This window comes from Phoenix dactylifera, chromosome 14 (genome assembly GCF_009389715.1).
Source record: "Phoenix dactylifera cultivar Barhee BC4 chromosome 14, palm_55x_up_171113_PBpolish2nd_filt_p, whole genome shotgun sequence".
Classification (NCBI taxonomy): domain Eukaryota; kingdom Viridiplantae; phylum Streptophyta; class Magnoliopsida; order Arecales; family Arecaceae; genus Phoenix; species Phoenix dactylifera.
Window position 1 is genome coordinate 20066383 of NC_052405.1, and position 19967 is coordinate 20086349.

At 37.8% G+C, this 19967-nt stretch overlaps 2 protein-coding genes and 1 long non-coding RNA gene across 11 annotated transcripts in view; 2 read left to right on the forward strand and 1 right to left on the reverse strand.

Annotated features, from left to right (window-relative positions):
* Positions 1 to 1818: 1818 nt before the first annotated feature.
* LOC103697771 lies at positions 1819 to 6867 on the reverse strand. Of its 4 annotated transcripts, none has more exons than XR_003383626.2 (7): positions 6338 to 6867; positions 5891 to 5971; positions 4157 to 4270; positions 3747 to 3866; positions 2913 to 3670; positions 2301 to 2655; positions 1819 to 2100 (listed from the first exon to the last, which is right to left on the reverse strand). It is a non-coding gene; the product is annotated as an uncharacterized LOC103697771 (long non-coding RNA). The 4 variants fall into 4 exon arrangements; XR_003383628.2 differs by lacking the exon at positions 4157 to 4270 and having other exon boundaries at positions 2913 to 2986; positions 3138 to 3670; positions 6338 to 6866; XR_005514951.1 differs by lacking the exon at positions 4157 to 4270 and having other exon boundaries at positions 2301 to 2437; positions 2555 to 2655; positions 6338 to 6866.
* A 347-nt stretch (positions 6868 to 7214) lies between these two features.
* Positions 7215 to 19967, forward strand: part of LOC103697769 (protein SCO1 homolog 1, mitochondrial) — a 36243-nt gene continuing 23490 nt past the window's right edge. For 2 of the 4 annotated variants that reach the window (XR_005514952.1, XM_039133880.1), the window contains exons 1-4: positions 7215 to 7445; positions 7615 to 7716; positions 9041 to 9118; positions 11301 to 11480. Coding sequence is in view for 3 of the 4 variants with exons in the window: in XM_039133880.1 (XP_038989808.1) it covers positions 9053 to 9118; positions 11301 to 11480 (246 nt within the window). In the remaining variant the exon portion in view is untranslated. Of the gene's footprint in view, positions 7446 to 7614; positions 7717 to 8025; positions 8121 to 9040; positions 9119 to 11300; positions 11481 to 19967 lie in introns of all 4 variants that reach the window. The other 2 variants (XM_039133881.1, XM_039133882.1) reach the window with 2 other exon arrangements.
* LOC120113097 lies at positions 11487 to 16794 on the forward strand. Of its 3 annotated transcripts, XM_039133879.1 has the most exons (4): positions 11487 to 15082; positions 15159 to 15289; positions 15368 to 15443; positions 15542 to 16794. In XM_039133879.1, exons 1-4 carry the CDS (start codon positions 15058 to 15060, stop codon positions 15643 to 15645), a joined length of 336 nt encoding a protein of 111 aa, XP_038989807.1. In that variant the 5' UTR covers positions 11487 to 15057; the 3' UTR covers positions 15646 to 16794. The 3 variants fall into 3 exon arrangements, with proteins under 3 accessions (XP_038989807.1, XP_038989806.1, XP_038989805.1); XM_039133878.1 differs by having other exon boundaries at positions 11487 to 15289; XM_039133877.1 differs by having other exon boundaries at positions 15159 to 16794.

A 19967-nucleotide genomic window follows, 5' to 3' on the forward strand; every position in this document is an offset into this window, starting at 1 on the left:
AGTATACAATATTATATTACTATATTAAAATAATATTATATTATATCACAGTAATATTATACTATATCATATATTTATGTATTAGTATATATTATATTTTATTATTCTCTGTTGTATAATACTATGCAATATCCTTTATGGTCATTTTATCATACTAAAAGTATTTTATCAATTTGTTTATCAAACATATATTAAAATTCTACAACACTTTAGAAATATAGTTATCAAACAACAAATAGTTTTTATAAAGCTCTACTTTAAAAGCTTTACTTCAAAAAGCTCTACTACTAATAGCTTTGCCAAACGGGGCCTAAAGTACTTTCTGATCCTCCAAAAGTACTTTTGGATGGAATAAAGGTATTTGGTAAAAAATCGAGAAGCTCCAAAATGGAACTTCTTCAAAAAAACACTTTTAGCATGCGTCAGAAAGTTATTTTGATTCATATTTTTTGGACAAAAATACCCATGATAAAATACTATAATTACAAAAAATATCCTTTTATAATTTATAAAAATATTATACTAATCAAATATTAATATATAATGATAATAATTATAATATTTTATATCTTTATTATTGTATTATACTATAAATATAATATTATATTACATTGTATCATAATACATTGTATGCTATGTTATATAGTATCAAATTATGTTATATTATTATACTATAGTATACATTATTATATTTTTATATTATAATAGTATTATATTACATTACAATAATATTATAATATATTATAAATTTATTTATTAATATATATTTTATATTATTATGCTTTGTTGTATGATATTATGTAATGTTCTTTATGGTCATTTTGTCATACAAAAGTACTTTTTTAGTTTGTTTACCAAATACATATTAAAGTTCTACAGCACTTTAGAAATATAGTTACCAAACAACAAATAACTTTTTATAAAAAGCTTCACTTTAAAAGTTCTATTTTCGAAAGCTCTACTGCCAATAGGTCAGCCAAATACAGTTTAAATGAGATTGAAAAGAAGCAATATAGATTTAAACATAGAAAGAGTAGAAGGCAAGTGAATCTTCAATTTCAATGGGAAGAGAAACTATCTTTCTTGCAAAGGAGTCCTTTGAGGGTCTTTTCTTTGTTAAGAACCTCTTGGGGACTGCTTGCATGTTTTTTCCTTAAGAACTATAGTGTGTATATCTATGCTTGGGGGTAACTTTCACTTAACCCTAGAGGCAGTTCAGCTGGCCGGTTCGTTGCCCCATTAGAGAGTAGAAGTAAAAAATTTCCGATTATAGCCGGCAGCCGCCCTAGGGGTGGCAATCGGATCGGGTCAGACATAAACAGGTCGGGTCAGATACAGATCGGGTCAGAAAATCATAAACCTGAACTTGACCTGTTTATTAAACAGGTCAGAAATTACAACCTGAACCCGACCTGTTTATTAAATAGGTACCCCGACCCGACCCGTTTAACCTGTTTAATAAACAGGTAACTTGTTTGCCCAATCCGACCCGACCTGTTTAACCTATTTGTCCAACTCGACCCGTTTAACCTGTTTAAACCTGTTTAACCTGCCCAACCCAATCTGTTTAACCTGCCCAACCCGACCCGTTTAACCTATTTGGACCTATTTAACCTGCCCAACCAAACCTGTTTAGTAAATAGGTAACCACTAACCACTTAGGCTCTTAGCCTTAGACCTTAGCCCAACCCAATCTGACCCAACCTTTTTTATACATTAAGCAGCACAAGAAAAAAAGAAGGTAAATTTAGAAAACATTACAAAAATCTTGTCCCAACATCATTGACATTAAAAAAGCATTCAAACTTTACAAAAAGCTGAACATAAGGATACAAGTTAATTCATTCATCTAATACCAGCAATATTCAAAAAATATTTAATCTTTACAAAGACAAGGAATACAAGTCAAATCATCCAAATTTACATATGGAATAGCCCGAAAAGAAAATCTGCTTCACATAGAACAAATGTCAATATACATGATTGCCTCTGATGCTAGGAAAGCATGGTACTTCTTAGCAAGCTTTTTGACCAGCTTCTTGTTTTTGTTCATTTTTTTAGTGCTTCAAAATCCATATAATCAAGCCCTATTTTCTCTGTCTGCAGAAGACATAATCAAGCATTAGTATAATATTTTGTTACTGTAAATTGCAATTAATGAAAATGAGCTACTAGATGTTTTCATTTTTCTTCATACATTGTTGATCAACAGACATAATGCAGATGTAGTTTAATGATCTTGTCCCTAAGTTATTTAAATCAATAATATGTATTTCTAAGCTTACAAGTGATGAGCTTACCAGTATAGGCGAGTGATGAGTCGCAATTCCTCCGATTCCAAGAATGCTTGTTGAATTTGAGCTCTGGCACACCTTTTTGTATTAAGAAAGGTCCAAGTTCCTCTGCTCTCCATAGCCAATAGAAGAACAACCAGGCCCTGAATTCAAATGCATTGGACAAGTTATTTGTATGATGTTTGCCATTAAAAATTATATTAGGTAAACATAAGATCTACTAAAATGCTTATCTTTTTGGGGGTCATAGTTTTTCAGACCAATTTGTAGCTCAATGGTTTCAGTAAAATTGCGCTTCTTCTCTGGAGAATCATTTGCAATCTGAGAGATTGCTTCCCGCAAAACATCACTCTGTAACTTACTGTAGAAATGGTGAAGAGAACAGATAGTCAGTTTTCAATCACAAGAATATAAACACTGACAAAAATGTGGCTGCTAAAACACGATATTTCTATAACCCAAAAAGCAGCAACGTATCGCAGAAAAGAGCCTATATTGCAAAAAAGTTGATTAATACAACTTGATTAATACAAATCAAAGAGCCCGTATCGCAGAAAAGTTGCGATAACAGATGGCAGAAAATTAATGAAAAGATAAGGAGAGAAAAGAGTTTGGTACCTCAATATAAGGGGACAAAAGTTATGTGATTGAACAGATCAAGTACCAGTTGCCTGCACCAACTCCATGCGTCCCTAACAAACAAAGCCAGGCCAATAGAACTACAACCAAGAATCGCAGACCCAGATCATCAGACCAACTGAACACCTAATATCTTCACCTCTTGTCCCTCCGGTGATGGCTATTAGACTATTATTGAATAAAAATAAAAACAACATTGCATACATCAAGATGAATTTCCTTTTGCTTGGCAATCTCCAGATGAATGTTCTTGCTTTGTCCCAAAGTTACAAACTTACAATAGCAACCTGTGCAAAAAAAGAATCTAGCAAAAGAAACTATCAAATAGCTATATTGAATAACATAAGATTATAAGAATGAACCTTTCTCATTATAACATAAGAATGATTTCAAGAAAACAGCAAGATTCATAGTTTCTATAAAGCATTCATATATTGAATAAGAAACTACCAAATAGCTATAAATATCAACTTAATATTGAATAACCACCATCATAAGGTCCATAACTCCATAAGTCAAATGACACCATCCATAGTCAAAGCAAAACTAAAAAAGGAGAGAAACAATAACAACATCCATATTTAAACCAAAACCAAAAAGGAGTATCCATGATCATGATTCATCTCACTATGAACTAGATTCAACATTGGCCGAGCATTGAGTTAATTGAGTTTCATTGTAGGAATTTGAGTTTATGACATCTTCTACAGTCTCATCTAACTCGGCCTCCTCAACATCTGCATTGAAATATTGCAATAATTAATAATAAATTCATTCAAAAAATAATAGAAATATAATTCATAAAACATATACCTTTCTTTTCAAACACCCAATCTCGAGTACAAATCAAGGCCTTGGCAATATCCGGTTTAAGAGCACTACGATACTTATCAAGTACTCGCCCACCGATACTAAAAGCAGATTCAGAGGCAACTGTAGATATTAGAATAGTTAGAATATCACGTGCCATAAGAAAAAGTTGAGGTAATGAGACTGCTTGGTTTTCCAAAAATCAAGGATATCCAAATTGGACATCTTATCAACTCTAGGCTCATCCAAATATAATTCCAATTAAGACTTCTGTGCAGTAGTAACAAAATCAAAGCTTTCAAATGTATCAAAATCCTATATTATTGAAAAAATGGAATAAGTTATTTATAAGAAACAATACCATATGCAAGCACAATACATTTATTTTAGATAAAAAAAAAGTTTTATAGTACCTTAAAAGCATCTGCTTTTCTAAATGCCTTTGAAGTTTTAGAAGAAGTACCGGTCTCCATATCTCTATGAGTTGATGTGATACCAGTTGGAGTTTTAGAAGAAGCAAGCATATACTGATTAAAGAGAAAAAACATACAATCACGGATGTGCATGCTCTCAGTAGAACCATACCCATTCAACTTCTTATAACAATACTCCACAAACTGAAATTTGTACCGAGGATCCAAAATAACTGCCATGGACAAGATTAAGCTATGATCCGACCAATACTTTTCAAATTTATGATACATCTGCCGTGTCATTCTTTGTATGAAAGCATCTGCACTCTGCATCTCTTGCCTTAAAGTAAGCTCAATCAAGAAAACTTGAGGAAAATATAGGTTTAATGTAGGATATTTAGCTCCGGAGAATACTAAAGTAGCATAATAGAATACACTCAACAACATGCTAATCTTCTCAACTTTACCCCACTCCTCTTCAGATAGACAATGCTTGTAATTAGAGTCACTTAATTTCAAATGAAGAAAGGCACGACGGTAAAAGACAGCACTATCTAGCATCAAAAAAGTTGAATTCCATCTTGTAGGAACATCTTGCCTTAAACTTTTTTTACTTTCCAAAGAAACTTGTCTAACACATTCCAAAAATTTTTTGTTTCCAAACTTGTGAACCTCTCACATATTTAATACTTTCACGAATTTTAGAGATGGGTTCATCTATCTCCTTTAATCCCTCTTGTACAATTAAGTTAAGAATATGAGCACAACATCGGACATGAAAGAACTCACCATCTGAGTAAAGTGCATTGTTCAAATTAAGTTGGATCTTTAGCATGTCAACAAAAACATCATTTACTGATGCATTATCTAAAGTCATGCAATACAATTTCTTTTCAATCCCCCAATCAATCAACAAATTGTAAATTATTTCACATAAAGATATGCCATTATGTGGAGGAGGCATGAAGCGAAAGTTAAGAACTTTCTTTTGTAACACCCATTCATCATCAATAAAATGGGCAGTTAAACATAAATAGCCATTGGTAATAATGGAGGTCCACAAATCCGAAGTTAAACTTATCCTAGAAGGAATTGAATGTAGCCACAATACTAATTTTTCCTTCTCTTTTTTATATAATTTCAACAAATCAGCCTTTATAGTATTCCTTGATACTAACTTGGCCTCCTCACGAACATAAGCAAATAAAGATCTAATGCCTTCATACTCAACAAATTGAAATGGTAGATCATGCTTAATAATTGCAAGTGTTAGCAATTCACGAAATTTGTCAGGATTAAACTTAGTAGAACACATTGATATGGACCCTTGAGCTTGTGATAAGATCATCTGTCCTATGTCACAGTTCTTTCTGCAATTCTCTAAATGACGTTTCAAATTTCCGGTCTCAACCTTACCACCAAATGAATATTCTGCACCACACTTTATACATTTGCATTTTTCAGTTGCTTCATTTATATGATAATATTGATAAACACGGGAAGTCAATTTTCTTTTACGTTTTTCATGTGTGGAGTCGCATACAACTGCATTAGAACCTAAGGGAGTCGATTCATCACTATCACTCTTTAACTCTATATTCACGAATTGTTTATCCATCTATGTCATATAATTTAAAATTGTACCAGAATACCAATTTAGAAAGAAAATAATATGAAAAGAGAGCAGAAACATAAAGCATTGAGGTTGAAACCATAAGGTTATAAAGCATTTACTTTTGTTGAGTCAGATTTATCAAAATAATCTCTAATACTTAGATGTTCAACTGCTTCTACTTTCCAACAACTGTAAATGCACTGCAAAAAAATAAAATAATAATGTTAAAAACAGTTAGAAAGTCACTGTAAATGCATTGCAAAAAAACAAAATAATAAAAACATGAATCTTCGGAAACTCTTACCAAAGTTAAGCAATAACAGTTAAGCAATAACAGTTACTAAGAGGATCAAAGCTTTAAGCATAAATCTTACTATTATTTTTCCAAAAAAAGTGAATAACAATTACTAACAGTTAAGCAATAACAGTTACTAAGAGGATCAAAGCTCATAAATCTTCGAAAACTCTTACCTAAGAGGTTTTACCGGCATTCAAAAAGAAAGAGAAGAAGAGAGGAAAGACTGAAACATCAAAAGAAGAAAGAAGGAAAGATAGGTCTTTCTTACCTCGGTAGAGCAGAGGATCCGACCTCTTTATGAGCTCTTCCGTTCAACCTTGGTTCCCAGGACCCGTCGAGCCGCCACGGTCGCCGTCGACGGGGAGGCTGAAGTTGTCGGCACAGGGGAGGAGAGGGCGGAGGCGGAGGTCCGGAGGAGAGGGCTCGGGAGGTGAAGAATCCGAAGGAGAGGAGAGGGGAGAGACTCGAGAGAGACTGAGGGAGGGAATAGAGCTCGGGCGGCACACAAACCCTAACCTTAAGTCCCTAACTAAGGAGAAATTGCGGATGGTGGAGTGTGGTCCTCAAGCCGCCACGGTCGCCGTCGACGGGGAGGCCAAAGTTGTCGGCACGGAGGAGGAGAGGGAGGAGGCGGAGGTCCGGAGGAGAGGGGAGAGACTCGAGAGAGACTGAGGCCTGACTTGAGAGAGGGAATAGCGGAATGGAGCTCGGGCGGCGCAGCACAAACCCTAAGTCCTAACCCTAAAGAGAAGAGTAGAAGACGGGAACTCGGGAAGTCGGCAAGTCGCGGACTGTGACTTGGAGACTGTGCGGATGCGTAAAATTGGGCCGACGCGGTGTGTTGGGCCGAGGCAACTAAAACAGGCTGAGGCGGGGAGTTGGGCCGGCCCTAGGCTTTGTGGGTTGTGGCCCTTGTCTATCAGCCCAAAAATTAAAGGGGTTAAACGGGTTACACGGACCAGACATATAAAATCCGTATCCGATCTAATTAATAAACAGGTTAAATGGGTCAAACTGTTTACGATCCGAACTTGTTTAGGCCAAACCCAAACCTGTTTATGGCGGGTCGAATACGAGTCGGATCGGCGGGTCGGGTCACATTTTGCCACCGCCACTTCTTCTAACCGTGGCAGCCATTCCTCTCCCTTCTCTTTTTCTTCTCTCATTCTAACCCTCATCCTAACTCCAACGCATCCGTCCCCGCCGTGACGCCGTGAACCGCAGCATCGCCGCGCCATCCTGCTATTCCTCTACGCTGTCAACCGCAGCCCCGCCACTCCTCTAGGCGGCGACGATCTCCTTCCAGACCTCGTTCCATGGCGGTTCTTGTAGTTGTTCCCATCGTCTGAAACTGTTGGAGAAGTGGAATCGTCGTGGTAAGCTCTACATTAGGTCCCTAAGGGTAGATCTTCCCCTCGTTCTTTGGGATTTCTCCTCGCTTTCGTCGTCGTCTTCTTGTTCTTTTTCTTCGTCTCCGTTTCTGGGTTTGGCGGTAATTCGCCTTATTCTTGGATTTGCATCTTAATCTGAGCGTGCTCCGTGCAGAACGCCGGTTTGTCTCCTTGGATTTGGGCTTTGGATTAGAGGAAACAGGAGCTTTTGCGCTATTTTCTGTTATTCGCAGTGGTTACAGTGTTTTTCGTTGAGGTAACGACACGATTCGCAGAGGTCACAGTGTTTTTCTTTCTTATTTCCGTATAAATGAAACCATTAAGAGAAGGTGGGCAGGCGTAACACAACACTGTTCAGCAGTTATAAGGATTTTATGCACACCTAGGAGATAATATTTGTTATGTTATCTCCTTTCATATCATTTGCTTTTAAGAACAGCCATTTAATCCAAGTATCCAACAAATATGTACTAGATGACAGAATTAAAGCCTATTAGTGGATGAGAGGAAACTTATTCTGAAAAAAAAAAACTGAAGCTTGCTTTTTTTTTTTTTTCCGTGTCAGATTTTTCATTCTATTTGTATTAATGAAACGAGGTGGAGTGCTGTGTTGATGTATGACCATTCGACCGTAGGAATTTTTTTAAAGACTAAACAGAGGTATGAGATTCTCAATTTGTTATGTACACATACGCCAAATTTTAGATCAACTAGCTGAAGATAAAAGCTCTAGTATAGAATATTTAACAAATACCATTCAGAAGAGGTGGATGTGATCAGATTACTTCGGGAGTCCAAATACTTCCTCCGCAGACAAATTGCTGTCGTTAGTTCTGAAACAGAGTTGGGAACTTTGTACACTGTTCTATAAAATATCTAAATGAAAAACAATATCTGTTCCTTGCAGCCATTCTTCGATCCCTCTCCATTAAACCAAAGAAAGAGCTTTGATTACATCAAGAGTCTAGTAGCCTACCTGTTGCTTCCAAGATGATAAGGGAGTGATTTTCTTGGCTGCATCATCTCCATCCTGGGAAAATTGTACTTTTGCTATTCTTATGGATTTGGAGGTCTGAATTTGTTTGGCAAAGGCTGGAGGTTTAATTTGAACAACTAAGATTAACATGGTGAAATCATAAGATTATCGAATTCTTGAGTCCAAATCATGATGACCTGGTTACTCCATGCTTGTTGAAATTATTGGTTTTGCTAATTGCCACGTGCGACATAAGTTGAAATGTGAAATATATCCTTCAAAAGTGAACGGTCTTTATGATTGATAATAGCAACTTGCGTTGGCTTGTCTTAGTTAATTGATGAATAAGGGTTTAATATTGGGTAATTTCAGAATTCAGAACTACATTATGCTTGTAGAATTTTAGTTGTCTAACCTAAAATATGCCAGATGATCTGCTTGCATTTTTTTCCTTGCTGTATTCCATTCTAAAATCGTCCACCTCTCACTTTCTCTCTTTTTCTATTTATTTGTTGCAAGGTTTATAATGTCGTTTTTTTTTAGTTTGTGTGAAGTCATTCAGTGTATCTTATACATGAAGTGCTATTTCTATCTGTTCCTGCAGGTTTTCTTAAGAATGATGAGCGGGCTTAGGGTCTTTCGAGGATTCTTCAGATCAATAACTAGGGGAAGCTATCCTCAGGTCACTGTGCCATTTTAATCTTTCCTATTACAGTTTTTATGCTTATCTTGTGTTTAAGAGTAACATTTTAGTGTATTAATTTTGTTTTGATTTTTTGGATTTTCAGATTGTTTTTATTGACTATCATTGTGCTGGATGCCACGTACTAGTAAGATTAGATTAGTGTCGTACTGTTTTTTTTCCTTGGTTTCAAAAGTCTCTGGATATGGAGTTCCATGGTGTTCCGAAATTTGTAAATCTTTTCTCCGTCATTTTCATAGGATGCTAAGGGACCTCTTTGTGAATGTTTTAGTTAAAATTTTCTCTTCCAAGTGATTAGAGGAGCCTCTATGTGTCTCCTAGGGATAAAAAGTTTCTTTTCTCATCATATTTTCCACTTCTGATGCTCTAAGAACCTCTAATTGTCCGATTGAAACCAACCTCCTGTTATGAATTTTACCTTAATATGTTATCCTTTATATCCATTCTAAACTTATTCAGCCATTTATCTTCATTGGGTTTGGATTCCATCTTTTGTTATCCTTGAGCCCCACAAACCTGACTCCTTTCTTGTCGCAATATTGGAATTCCATGAATATTCTTTTTTTTTTTTTTGATGTTTGAGTTATTCTCTCCTTGTTGGTTAATATTAACATGGTGCCGTGTTCTCAAGAAATTCATATATTTGTTTTTGGAGCCAGTGACAACAGGGTGCTAAGTGACGAGCTTGAACATATATCCATTGATAATCATTCCACAACTAGGATGGTTGGATGATTGAGATATGAAGAACAAAAGAGACCATAAATTCCACTTAATAAATTGATGATATTTGGTGCTTAGACTGGATATGTTCTTGACTGATCGATCCTTGTTTGTTTATCCTATGTTTTGATATTATGCATTTGGGGCAATCCTACCACCATGATATTTTGATAATCCTGGCTGGCCACCCTTGTTAGTGTCACTTATTACGCCTGGTTCTACATCACATTTTTTTCCCCCTTTTTCTAGAAAGAATTGATCAAGTGTTTTACCATTTGCCTTTGACTCCACTGGTGGGCTGGTTGATTCCTTAAGGGTTAAAACTATCCATCCTTAGCATGGGGAGTATAAAATAATGGAATAGTACTCCAACTCCCCATGAAAATTGGTACAAGTCTGCAAGTAAGAAGTTAGAAAAGTTTCTAATAATGTTAAAGTTACCGTATGAAAAAGGTTGGTGATGTCTTCATGTCAAACATTTTCTCCTAGTTGAGTGAAGCGCCCTAATGTTGTTGCCTGGGGGGTTTCTTCTATATTTCTGGAAAGTTTTTTATTGTTACATTTGCTTTATAATGGGGATGTATTACACTAGGATCCTTGTTTCTTCTAAAACTGTTTTTACCATTTGATTTTTCCCCTATGATTTTGATTTATTGTCTCATGAAGTAGAGTGTAAAGACTTATTCATTGTGAGTTTGCATCAGTATCAGCTTAACGAGTATAGGACTAGTTCATAGGAGGTGTGAGCCCATAAGTTCAGCTTGCTATGGATCTTTTTGAGCCATATATGCATTGAATGATGTTGGGCAGCCTTATGTTGTCTGTACCTTCTTTTTCCCATTGCCACTAGAAGACAAAATGAGGAAATGAGAGGAAGAAGGGTGAAAAGAAACATGGAAAACTCAAATAGGAAGTCACATAAAAATCTATTGGTTTAGTGGATGCACTAATGCTCTTTTAATATGTCTATTGTTGTTGAAAAATACAAGCTTCAAGTAAAAGATCTTGCTTGATTTATGTCAAGGTTGGCAGAACCTGGTGGTTCGGCTGTACCAAAATTTTGATCTTCTCAAAGATAGCGTTAATAGAGATATCAGGTAAATTCTAGATCAGGGCATCATTCCCACCATCTGAGTTTCAGATGAATTTTTTGATCATTTGTTACTGACATTTAGATTGCTTCTTTTTTTATGGAGATGTTATATTTTAGAGTGTTATCCACTCTTATTTATGGAGATGTTATATTTGAAAGAGTTATCTGCTACATTTTCATAATATTTTGAATGACATAAAATAAAGTTTTTCTAGCATGTTTCTCATTAGTTTTGTTCTCATTGTCATCATCATCTATAATTGGATACATATTTCTCTTCTTGCAATCGGAAATACTTTCTCTATTCTCTTTGGCATCTCTCTAAATAATGATTTATGTTCGCAGTTTATTGATTTGTCAACTGCGAGGGAAACTTCAGCTTTTTCTTATTGCCATCTAGCCAGTGCTGCTGCATCTTCAGATAATGCCAGTGTGGAAATATCATCAACAGCTGCTTCTCATGAAGGGAAAGGGCCTGGGGAATCGAATCAGACTGGTCCTACTAAGAAGCCTATTCGAGGAGGGGTAACTAAAACTGTCACATGCTTATTTTAAAGTAAAGCGAGAAAAGGTTTGATTTAAATAGGAGAAAACTTTATTATCTCTTATAGTTTCTTTAATTTTACAACAATCAACATTCTTCTATAAATGCCCTAATACTTTGGCAAAGGCCATGCCCGCCTTTCTCCATACGTTTCAAATTCCTTCTGTATTTCCCCTACTTAAAGAAAAAAGACTACTGGACTGAAAGAAAAGAAGAACTATTTGTCTCCAATGAAGAAAGAAGAAATAAATTTTTGTTAGAATTTGGTACTTCATGTGATTTTATCAAATGTTGATATACTTGCTTGCTGCAAAAATGCGACATCCTTGCGTTTACAAAGGGACTGGCCAATACACCTTTTCTCAAACAGGACAAGTGGTGAAAGCTTGTGAGGTTCTCATATTTACTGGAGGGCCATCTTCTACTGATAAATGGGTGGTCTTTGCAACTTAAGTTATAATCCATTTTAAAAATTTATATCACCATGCTTAAATAAAGGACCAAATTAAGTTCCTAATTGTCATACATGGAACATGACTTTAGCCTTACCAGAGAAAATGACAGCTATCCTGCTAAAGGATCAAAGTTGCAACAGTTCTGTTATTTATTTGTGCAGCTGCTTTTGTTTCTCAGGAAAAACAGTTATGCAGTAATCGATTCCACATGCTTAATTTTGTAGGTCAGGAAGAATTTGATATTAAAGATTCAACCTATGCCTGTGAGCAAAACAATCTTCTGGTTTTCTTTTTGTCAGTTGCAATGTTGTACTTTGCTCCTGTGTTAGAATGTGTAAACATTTTCTGCTTGGAACATTTCATCCACTTATCTACTTACAGTCAAGCTGATAAGATTGTGAGATGCAGCTATTGGAACAGTCACATTTCCAATCTTGCTTGCTCAGCCGATTGTTAATAGGAAACTGCAGATGACTAGTTGCATGCCATAGTGTTGCCTTGTTTTCTGAAGCAAATGTTTCTATGGTTTAAATATCCTCTCCTTTCTAAGAGACATTAGCATAAACAAACCAGCAGGCTTTATCCAATATATGGTTATGATCAGGGTCTGCTGAACCGACCTGTACCGGTTGGTTCAGCCCGAACCGGACCGGTACCGACTGGCACCGGTCCGGTTCCGAGGTATAAAACGGTTCCGACCCATATTGGGTCGGAACCGTTCGGTTTGATGGTTAAATCGGTGCGAACCGAGCCGGTTCGCATCGGGTCGGGTATTTTTGGTGGGCCAGAGGCACTTTCAAAGTGCCGCTTTGTGCGGCACTTCAATTGAAAGTGCCGCTTTGTGCGGCACTTAAAATGAAAGTGCCGCTTTGTGCGGCACTTCAATCGAAAGTGCCGCGCTGTGGCTCACAGTGGCACTTTTCAAAGTGCCACAGTGCCTCAAGCCCTCAACGGTTGGCTATAAAAGCCGACCGAATGCTGAAGCGAAATCCATCAGCTTAGGTGAAGTATTTTGCAGAGAGAAAGGAGGAAAAGAAGAGAAAGGCAAAGACAGGCATGAAAAAAAATTAGAAAGGTCGGAGAGCGTCGTTTTTCTCGAAGAAAAATCCAGCAAAAACTAAATAAGGTAAAATTTCTTTTCCCTACATTATTTTTTTAATATTTCATTTAAATTGCTTAAAAAAATTAAGTCAAAAATTGCCAAAAAATAGGAAATGATTCAATGATTCCATTTCGTCTTGAATTTTTTATATGTTGTCGATATATGGACGATGTTAATGGTGACATTAACTTTTGTTTTTACAGAATTTATATAATTTAAAATTTAATTAAAAAATTTAAACATTAATTTTTAATTGCAAAAAAAATAGAAATTGAAAAAATTTAATGTGGTTGTAGGAATGGAGCCGTCAAGGAGAGGGCAACCCCAAGAGCGTAATATTGGCTGGGAGCATGGGAAGATGCTCGGTGAACGGCACCAGTTTCAGTGCAATTATTGCCACAAGTGCTTCAAAAGAGGAGGAGTAATCAGATTAAAGCAACACTTAGTCGGTAATTCTCGTGAGATATCTGCATGCTCGGAGTGCCCACCGAGCACCCGTCAGCTGATGAGGAAAAACCTCGCTGAGATCAAAGCAGCCAAGGAGAGAGCTGCCAAGCAGAAAGCGGAGGTGGAACGCCAAGCTGTAGAAGCACCTTCCTATCACTTGATGGTGTCACAGGAGGTCGAGGGTCCAGATGAGGAGACACAGATTCAGGCTGCCATGCGGGCGAGTCTGGATGATTGGTGGCAGCAGGAGGAGGTGGCGAGGCATCGGGCTCGATTTGGGCCCTCGTTTTTCGAGTCGGGCGCCGGTTCTGGTGGAAGCAGACAAGATCCAGAGTTTCAAAGGACAATCTCAGTCAGGGAGGGCGAGGGCAGAGGACGTAGCCGGATTGCATCTATCCTGGGTGGTTTTAGTGGCCGAAAGAAGTCTTCCGGAGGGATTCCACCAGGTGCGTCAATCCATGATGTAGATCCGCATGCCTTCCCCAGGAGAGATTCGAAGTAGCAAAGGGTAGACACAATGTGGAAGAAGGAGAAGAAGAAGGATATGTGGCGAGCTATTGGATTCTAGTTCCACTTCAGCCACATTCCAGCGAATGCTGCAGACAATACATACTACAAGTCTGCCATTTCTGCCATACAGTCTGCCGGTCTCGGTGTCGATCCTCCAGGCCCGAGGGACATCTACGGTGAGCTTCTTGACAACAATAAGGAGAAGCTAGAGAATTGGATTGGCTCATATAAGAGCAAGTGGCCCACATATGGGCTCACTCTGATGTGTGATGGTTGGACCGGTCCAACAAAGCGGGCCATCATCAACTTTCTGACATACTGTGATACGAAGACCTTCTTCCACAAGTCAGTTGATGCTTCAGATAAGGTGCACAACGCCTCATACATCCTCAGACTTATGGAGGAGGTGATTGATCAGATTGGAGAGGAGAATATCGTGCAGGTCGTCACTGATAACGGGCCGCAATATAAGTTGGCCGGGCAGGTCTTGATGGAGCGGCGACCACAAATTTTCTGGACCCCATGTGCTGCACATTGCATCGACCTCATCCTGATGGACATTGAAAAGATCCGTAGGGTGCAACATACGGTGGAGATAGCCCAACGCATCACCAGGTATATTTATAGCCATACTTGGGTTCTTTCATTAATGAAAAAGTATGCAGGGGGAGAAATTCTTAGAGCAGAAGTCACACGGTTTGCTACGAATTACATTGCACTTGATAGCCTTATCGAGAAGAAAGGAGCCCTACGTCAGATGTTTGTCAGTCCCGAGTGGCAGGAAAGTAGATATGCCCAGGCTGGCACTGAAGGAAGCAGAATGGAAGACTTGTAAACAGGCAGTCATTCTGGCAGCGGGCCAATGCGATAGTCAAGGCTATCAAACCATTATATCAAGTGCTGCGGGCCGTGGATAGCGAGAGGTACCCCCAGATGGGCTTTTTGTATCACATGATGGAGAAGACAAAGGCTCAGATCATGGAGGCAGATGTAGCCCATGCCTAGGAGTACATCGACATCATTGAGCAGCGGTGGGAAGCCCAAATGGGTAGAAAATTGTATCTAGCAGGTAAGCGATAATATTGATAATTATACTGATTGATATATTTGTATAATTATACTAAGATGGTGTCATCTATGTGCAGCATACTATCTGAATCTCCGGTTTCAGTACGAGAGTGGAATTGGTATGGATGATGAACTTCTTCATGCTCTGCGTAATGTTATTTATAAGATGGAGCCTGATCCAGAAGTCGCCGCGTCATGTATAGAAGAGGTAACTATGATTTAGTAACATATGTAAATATATCGGATCTTATATTATTGACATACTACAACAAACTTCTTTCCACAGACCAAATTATTTAGAGAGGGCAGCCATAGCTTTGGACAACGACCAGCTGTCGTGAGTAAGACAACTATGAATCCAGGTACAATACAAATCTGCAAGACACCTCTGCATCTGAATTATCTTCAACTATGAGGCCATCATATATGTAAAATGTAATTATCTTCAATATTTTTGCAGCTGAATGGTGGATTCATTTTGGCGGATCCGCAAAAAATCTTAAGCGGATAGCTATCCGGATCCTCTTCCAAACGGTCTCCTCGAGTGGCTGTGAGCGCAACTAGTCTACCTTCGGCCTCATCCACAGCAAACAGAGGAACCGTTTGACACAAAAGCGCCTCAACGACCTAGTTTATGTGCACTACAATCTGCGGTTGAGGCTAAAATGCATTCAGGAGGAAGTGGAGCTCAAGTATGCAGATCTCATCTATAGGACTTTTACAGATGATGATGATAATCCTATGCTCGACTGGCTTGCGGCCCAGCAGCACGAGCTCGAGCTTGATGAGCCAGGATCGCCTCGACGACCAGCCAGCATCATAACCATCGAGGCTATGGTCGATCCACAGCAATGGGCTGAGCGCAACATTCCACGTACTCCTACAGCTGATATGACGTGTCTAGAGGGGAGCCAGTCACCGCATGACTGGTACGATGCTCCCGTTCAGAGAGATGATCCTCTCATGCGAGGACGAGGACGCTCTAGTACCCAGTCAACTCGATCAGGAGGGCGTCAATCCCAGCAAAGAAGAAAAGGAAAAGAAAGGGCCCCAATGGAGAGTGTCGAGGAGGAGACTTGGACCAGCAGCGATGAAGGTTCTGGTGGTGATGGATCTACTAGCCATGGAGGAAATGGAGGACAGTATGATACTACTTATGAGACACAGCCGGAGGAAGGTTTTCGATACACCGGTGAGTCTCAGTTTACGCATGCTACACAAGATACGGACCACGGTAGGCCGTCTGATATAGGCCGGTCGGATACCATTGCATATCGAAGAAGAGCTCATCGAGGTCGTTCAAGAGGCCAGGATGCAGTTGCAGATGACCTCCCATGTGGAGTCGGATCCATTGATGTATCAAGTTCCGAGTCTTCCTATTATCCGCGGCCTCAGCCAGCCTATGGATATGGTGCATCGGAGTCATCTTCCGGTGGCTACTATCCTGCGCAGCCCGGAGGGTCTTACGGGTCGGATTTTGGTGCCGGCATATTCGGATGGGCCCCTTATCAAGACACCTCTCAGAGCCAGAGCTTCAGCGAGAGATCCGAGAGTTCTTATGAGCCGACGCGCATTCTTCGAGGATTGAGCATACAAGACTACAATGCCGCTTGGTTAGAAGGATGGGTTGATCTGCCTCCATATTATGCTGATGATCCAGATATTGACGAGAAGCATCGCCACTCAACCCGATTTTAGATATCCGAGAGTGCTTTAAATGTATGTAATTGATTGTATCTTAATTTGAAAATATTTTATGTTCTTCATCTCATTATTTGAATCATTTGGAAGTAATAAGTTGCATCATCTAGTTTTAACCTTAAACCTAAACATAAAAACATCAAAAAAAATCCAAAAGTGAAAGAACTCCAAAAAAAAAAAAATGACGATGGGGTCGAAACCAGGCCGAATGTGCCCTATCGGTACGGTACCGGTTCGGTTCGGCTCGGTTCGGCACCGGTACCGTACCGTTAAGCCGACCGGTACGTCGGTACCATCGGTACCGCTAACCTTGGTTATGATTGTTTTATGACTATTACTTAACCAAAAACTTATTCTGTAAATTAAAGTTGTATCCTTAGTTTAGGCATCTCCAAGGCGTGCTGTTAAACCTACAAAGCTAGTTGGTGTGTAGGGAGATCTATCTTGTTGGGATAGCTCTCAAAGCTTCAAGACTTTGAAAGAGTCTATGTAAATAAAGGAGAAGGTATTGTTTGCTATAGGAAGTTCCATTCGTTTCTAAGGCATAGACAGTGAGCCAAAAAACCAATTTGAAACTTTTTTTGAGACAATATGGACAAAATCTTTGAAAGAAAGATAGGTTATGCTTTACTATCTGATGTCCTTATCATGCTGGCTTATTGCAATATATAGCCAATGCATTATTGATGTGATTGACAACCTTTTCTTCTCTGTTTTCTTCTCATCCTTTGCTTCCAACTACAATTTACGCTTGGTTTTATTACCCAATTGTTCATTTGTAGAACATGTGGACTTTTTCGACTCTATTTTAAAAACATAGGTCACTAGCCTACTAATTAAACTACTAAAACAGACTAGGTGTAGGCTCATGCAAGAGTTCTATAGGCTCTCCCCCCATTTTTGTTATCTTGTACTATCCAACTCAGAAAATTAGCTTGGTCATTTTGAACTGAAATCTTCAAACTGTTGCATTGCTAGTACTTTTCCTGCCTCATAGGCAATAAACAATGCAGATGGCATGAAGAATCATTTGATAATGCGTATTAATAAAATTTGGTTAATAGAGAAATTGCTCCAGTGCTGATTTGCTCCTTGTAGGAAACATGAAGGATTAATGTGCCGATAGATGCCTATCACCATATATGTATGCGTATCAATAAATTACAGATTGGTCTGTGCGCATACATAGTGGTGCGATGTTGTGACCTACTTTGCCATTTTTAAACTTGTAACTGGCCATCCTAAACAGCCTCTGTTTCTACTCTTAATGGTATGAAACTCTGCCCCATTATTTTTTCTTTCTTCTCTTCCAATGGGGATTTGAAGCACTCATCTATTGATAATAACAAAAGACCATCAATTTACATTAGATCAAAGTTAAAAATCATGGTATCCAATGGTATATAAGCCTCCCATGCGACTGCTGATATATAAGCTTTGCCTCATGTCATTAATATTTATACAATGCTTAAAATGTTGAATGTTATAAATGTATAAATATATTTACCTATTACATTTTAGTTTTTTATCCTGAATTTTTTATTTTTAAAATTGTTGTCTAATGCCAATTTGCATAAGAAATTACTCCAAGCTATTCAATACACATGCAAAACTACAACAATCACAGAACTTTAGGTTTATGATCCTACATTTCTTCTATCTATTTAAGAACTACAATATTTATGTTGAACATTTCCTGATGTCCGTATATTAGTATAAAGCAAAAGGAAAAACACTTATGTCTTAAAACAAAATAAAGTAGGTGTACATGTATTTCTCTGTGCTAGTGCATATCTTTGAATGCACTAGTTGTGAATCTTTTTATGATGTCTTTGTCCTAGTGCTTGCTTAGTATGAGCACAACATGACATTGTACGTGTGCCATGATGGCCCTTGATTGGCATGATCATGGTACATGATACTTAGCATTTTTATACAATCAATGCTTTGAAAATGTGCCTTATTTGAAACCAATTAATGAAAAATTTGGTATTCATCTTTGTAGTATTTAGAGACATTTGACTTTGTCCTTTCTGCTGAAGGATAGAATTCATATTGAAGCACTATGTAATGATGTACCGAGGTAAGGGGATCAATTTCAATACCAGTGCCAAATCCTATATCATTTTAGAGCTTACTCTAGGGAATTCGTAGGGGTTTAGGATTTTAAAGCTAGGGTTTAGAATTTTAGAGCTCGAATTGGATTTTAGGGGCTTTATGCAATTGAATAGCCAAAATCAAAAGTTTGCTTGAATTTCTTTTTGGAAAAGATCTGATTATATATGGCATAAAAGATCCAGGGAAGGTAAAAGTATGTATTGATCAAAGAAGATTAGAAGAAAGCAAATAATGACTAGAATAAAGGAATGAAAGAAGAATACAATAAAGAGGGATGATAATACTGGGCATACTCCGGAACCTAAATATCATATGTAGGATTGTATGCATCATGCTTGTTCTACAGCTTCTCACCAAGAAAAGGAAAAAAAAAGCTGATACTCCGTTCATGTTCTTCAGCAAGCAATCATCCAACATTGTTACATCAAACCTAAGAGTCCCTTTTCATAACAAGATGGAAACTAATTCATGTCTACTTTAAAGTCTCGAAATTGCCCCTTATAAGGCATGGTTATTGTTCACAGTTACTCTAGCATGAGCAGTGCTGTGAATAGTAATGCACTACAGAATTAGCCTTATCAGATTTATAGATGGATATTGAGATCCTTTAATCTCAGCCATTGGATCCAAAATAAACCACTAAAACTGAAAATAACCAGAAATAAAAAGAAAATACAGAAAATTGATAACTAAAATTAAATCTAATAAAATCCCCAAGCTGCAGCTCTGTGATGCATTGCAGTATGGAGGATCTTGATCATATATACTTGTGTTTTTTTTTTTGGTTCGGGATAATGGTTTGAAGTAAGTAGTTTTTTTTCTTCAGAATAACTAATGTTTTCTTTGGAGCAAGATTTAACTACTTTTTAAAGTCAAAATCGATATATTATTTCAAACCCATCCATATACAGTCTCCCAATCATATAAATACTGGCCTACTTACAAGTTTTAGAAAAATAAAATTTTCTTACAAGCAGCTTATAGGATCAGAATTTTGTGCTCCAAGCACCAGAATCGCTGGTTAAGTTGAAGGTTCAGGTTTCTAGGTTGCATGGAAAACCGCTCCC

What these genes read in the sequence shown, in the direction of transcription:
- LOC120113097 (XM_039133878.1), top strand. Translation starts at nt 15,823, where the DNA reads ATGCTCGACTGGCTTGCGGCCCAGCAGCACGAGCTCGAGCTTGATGAG.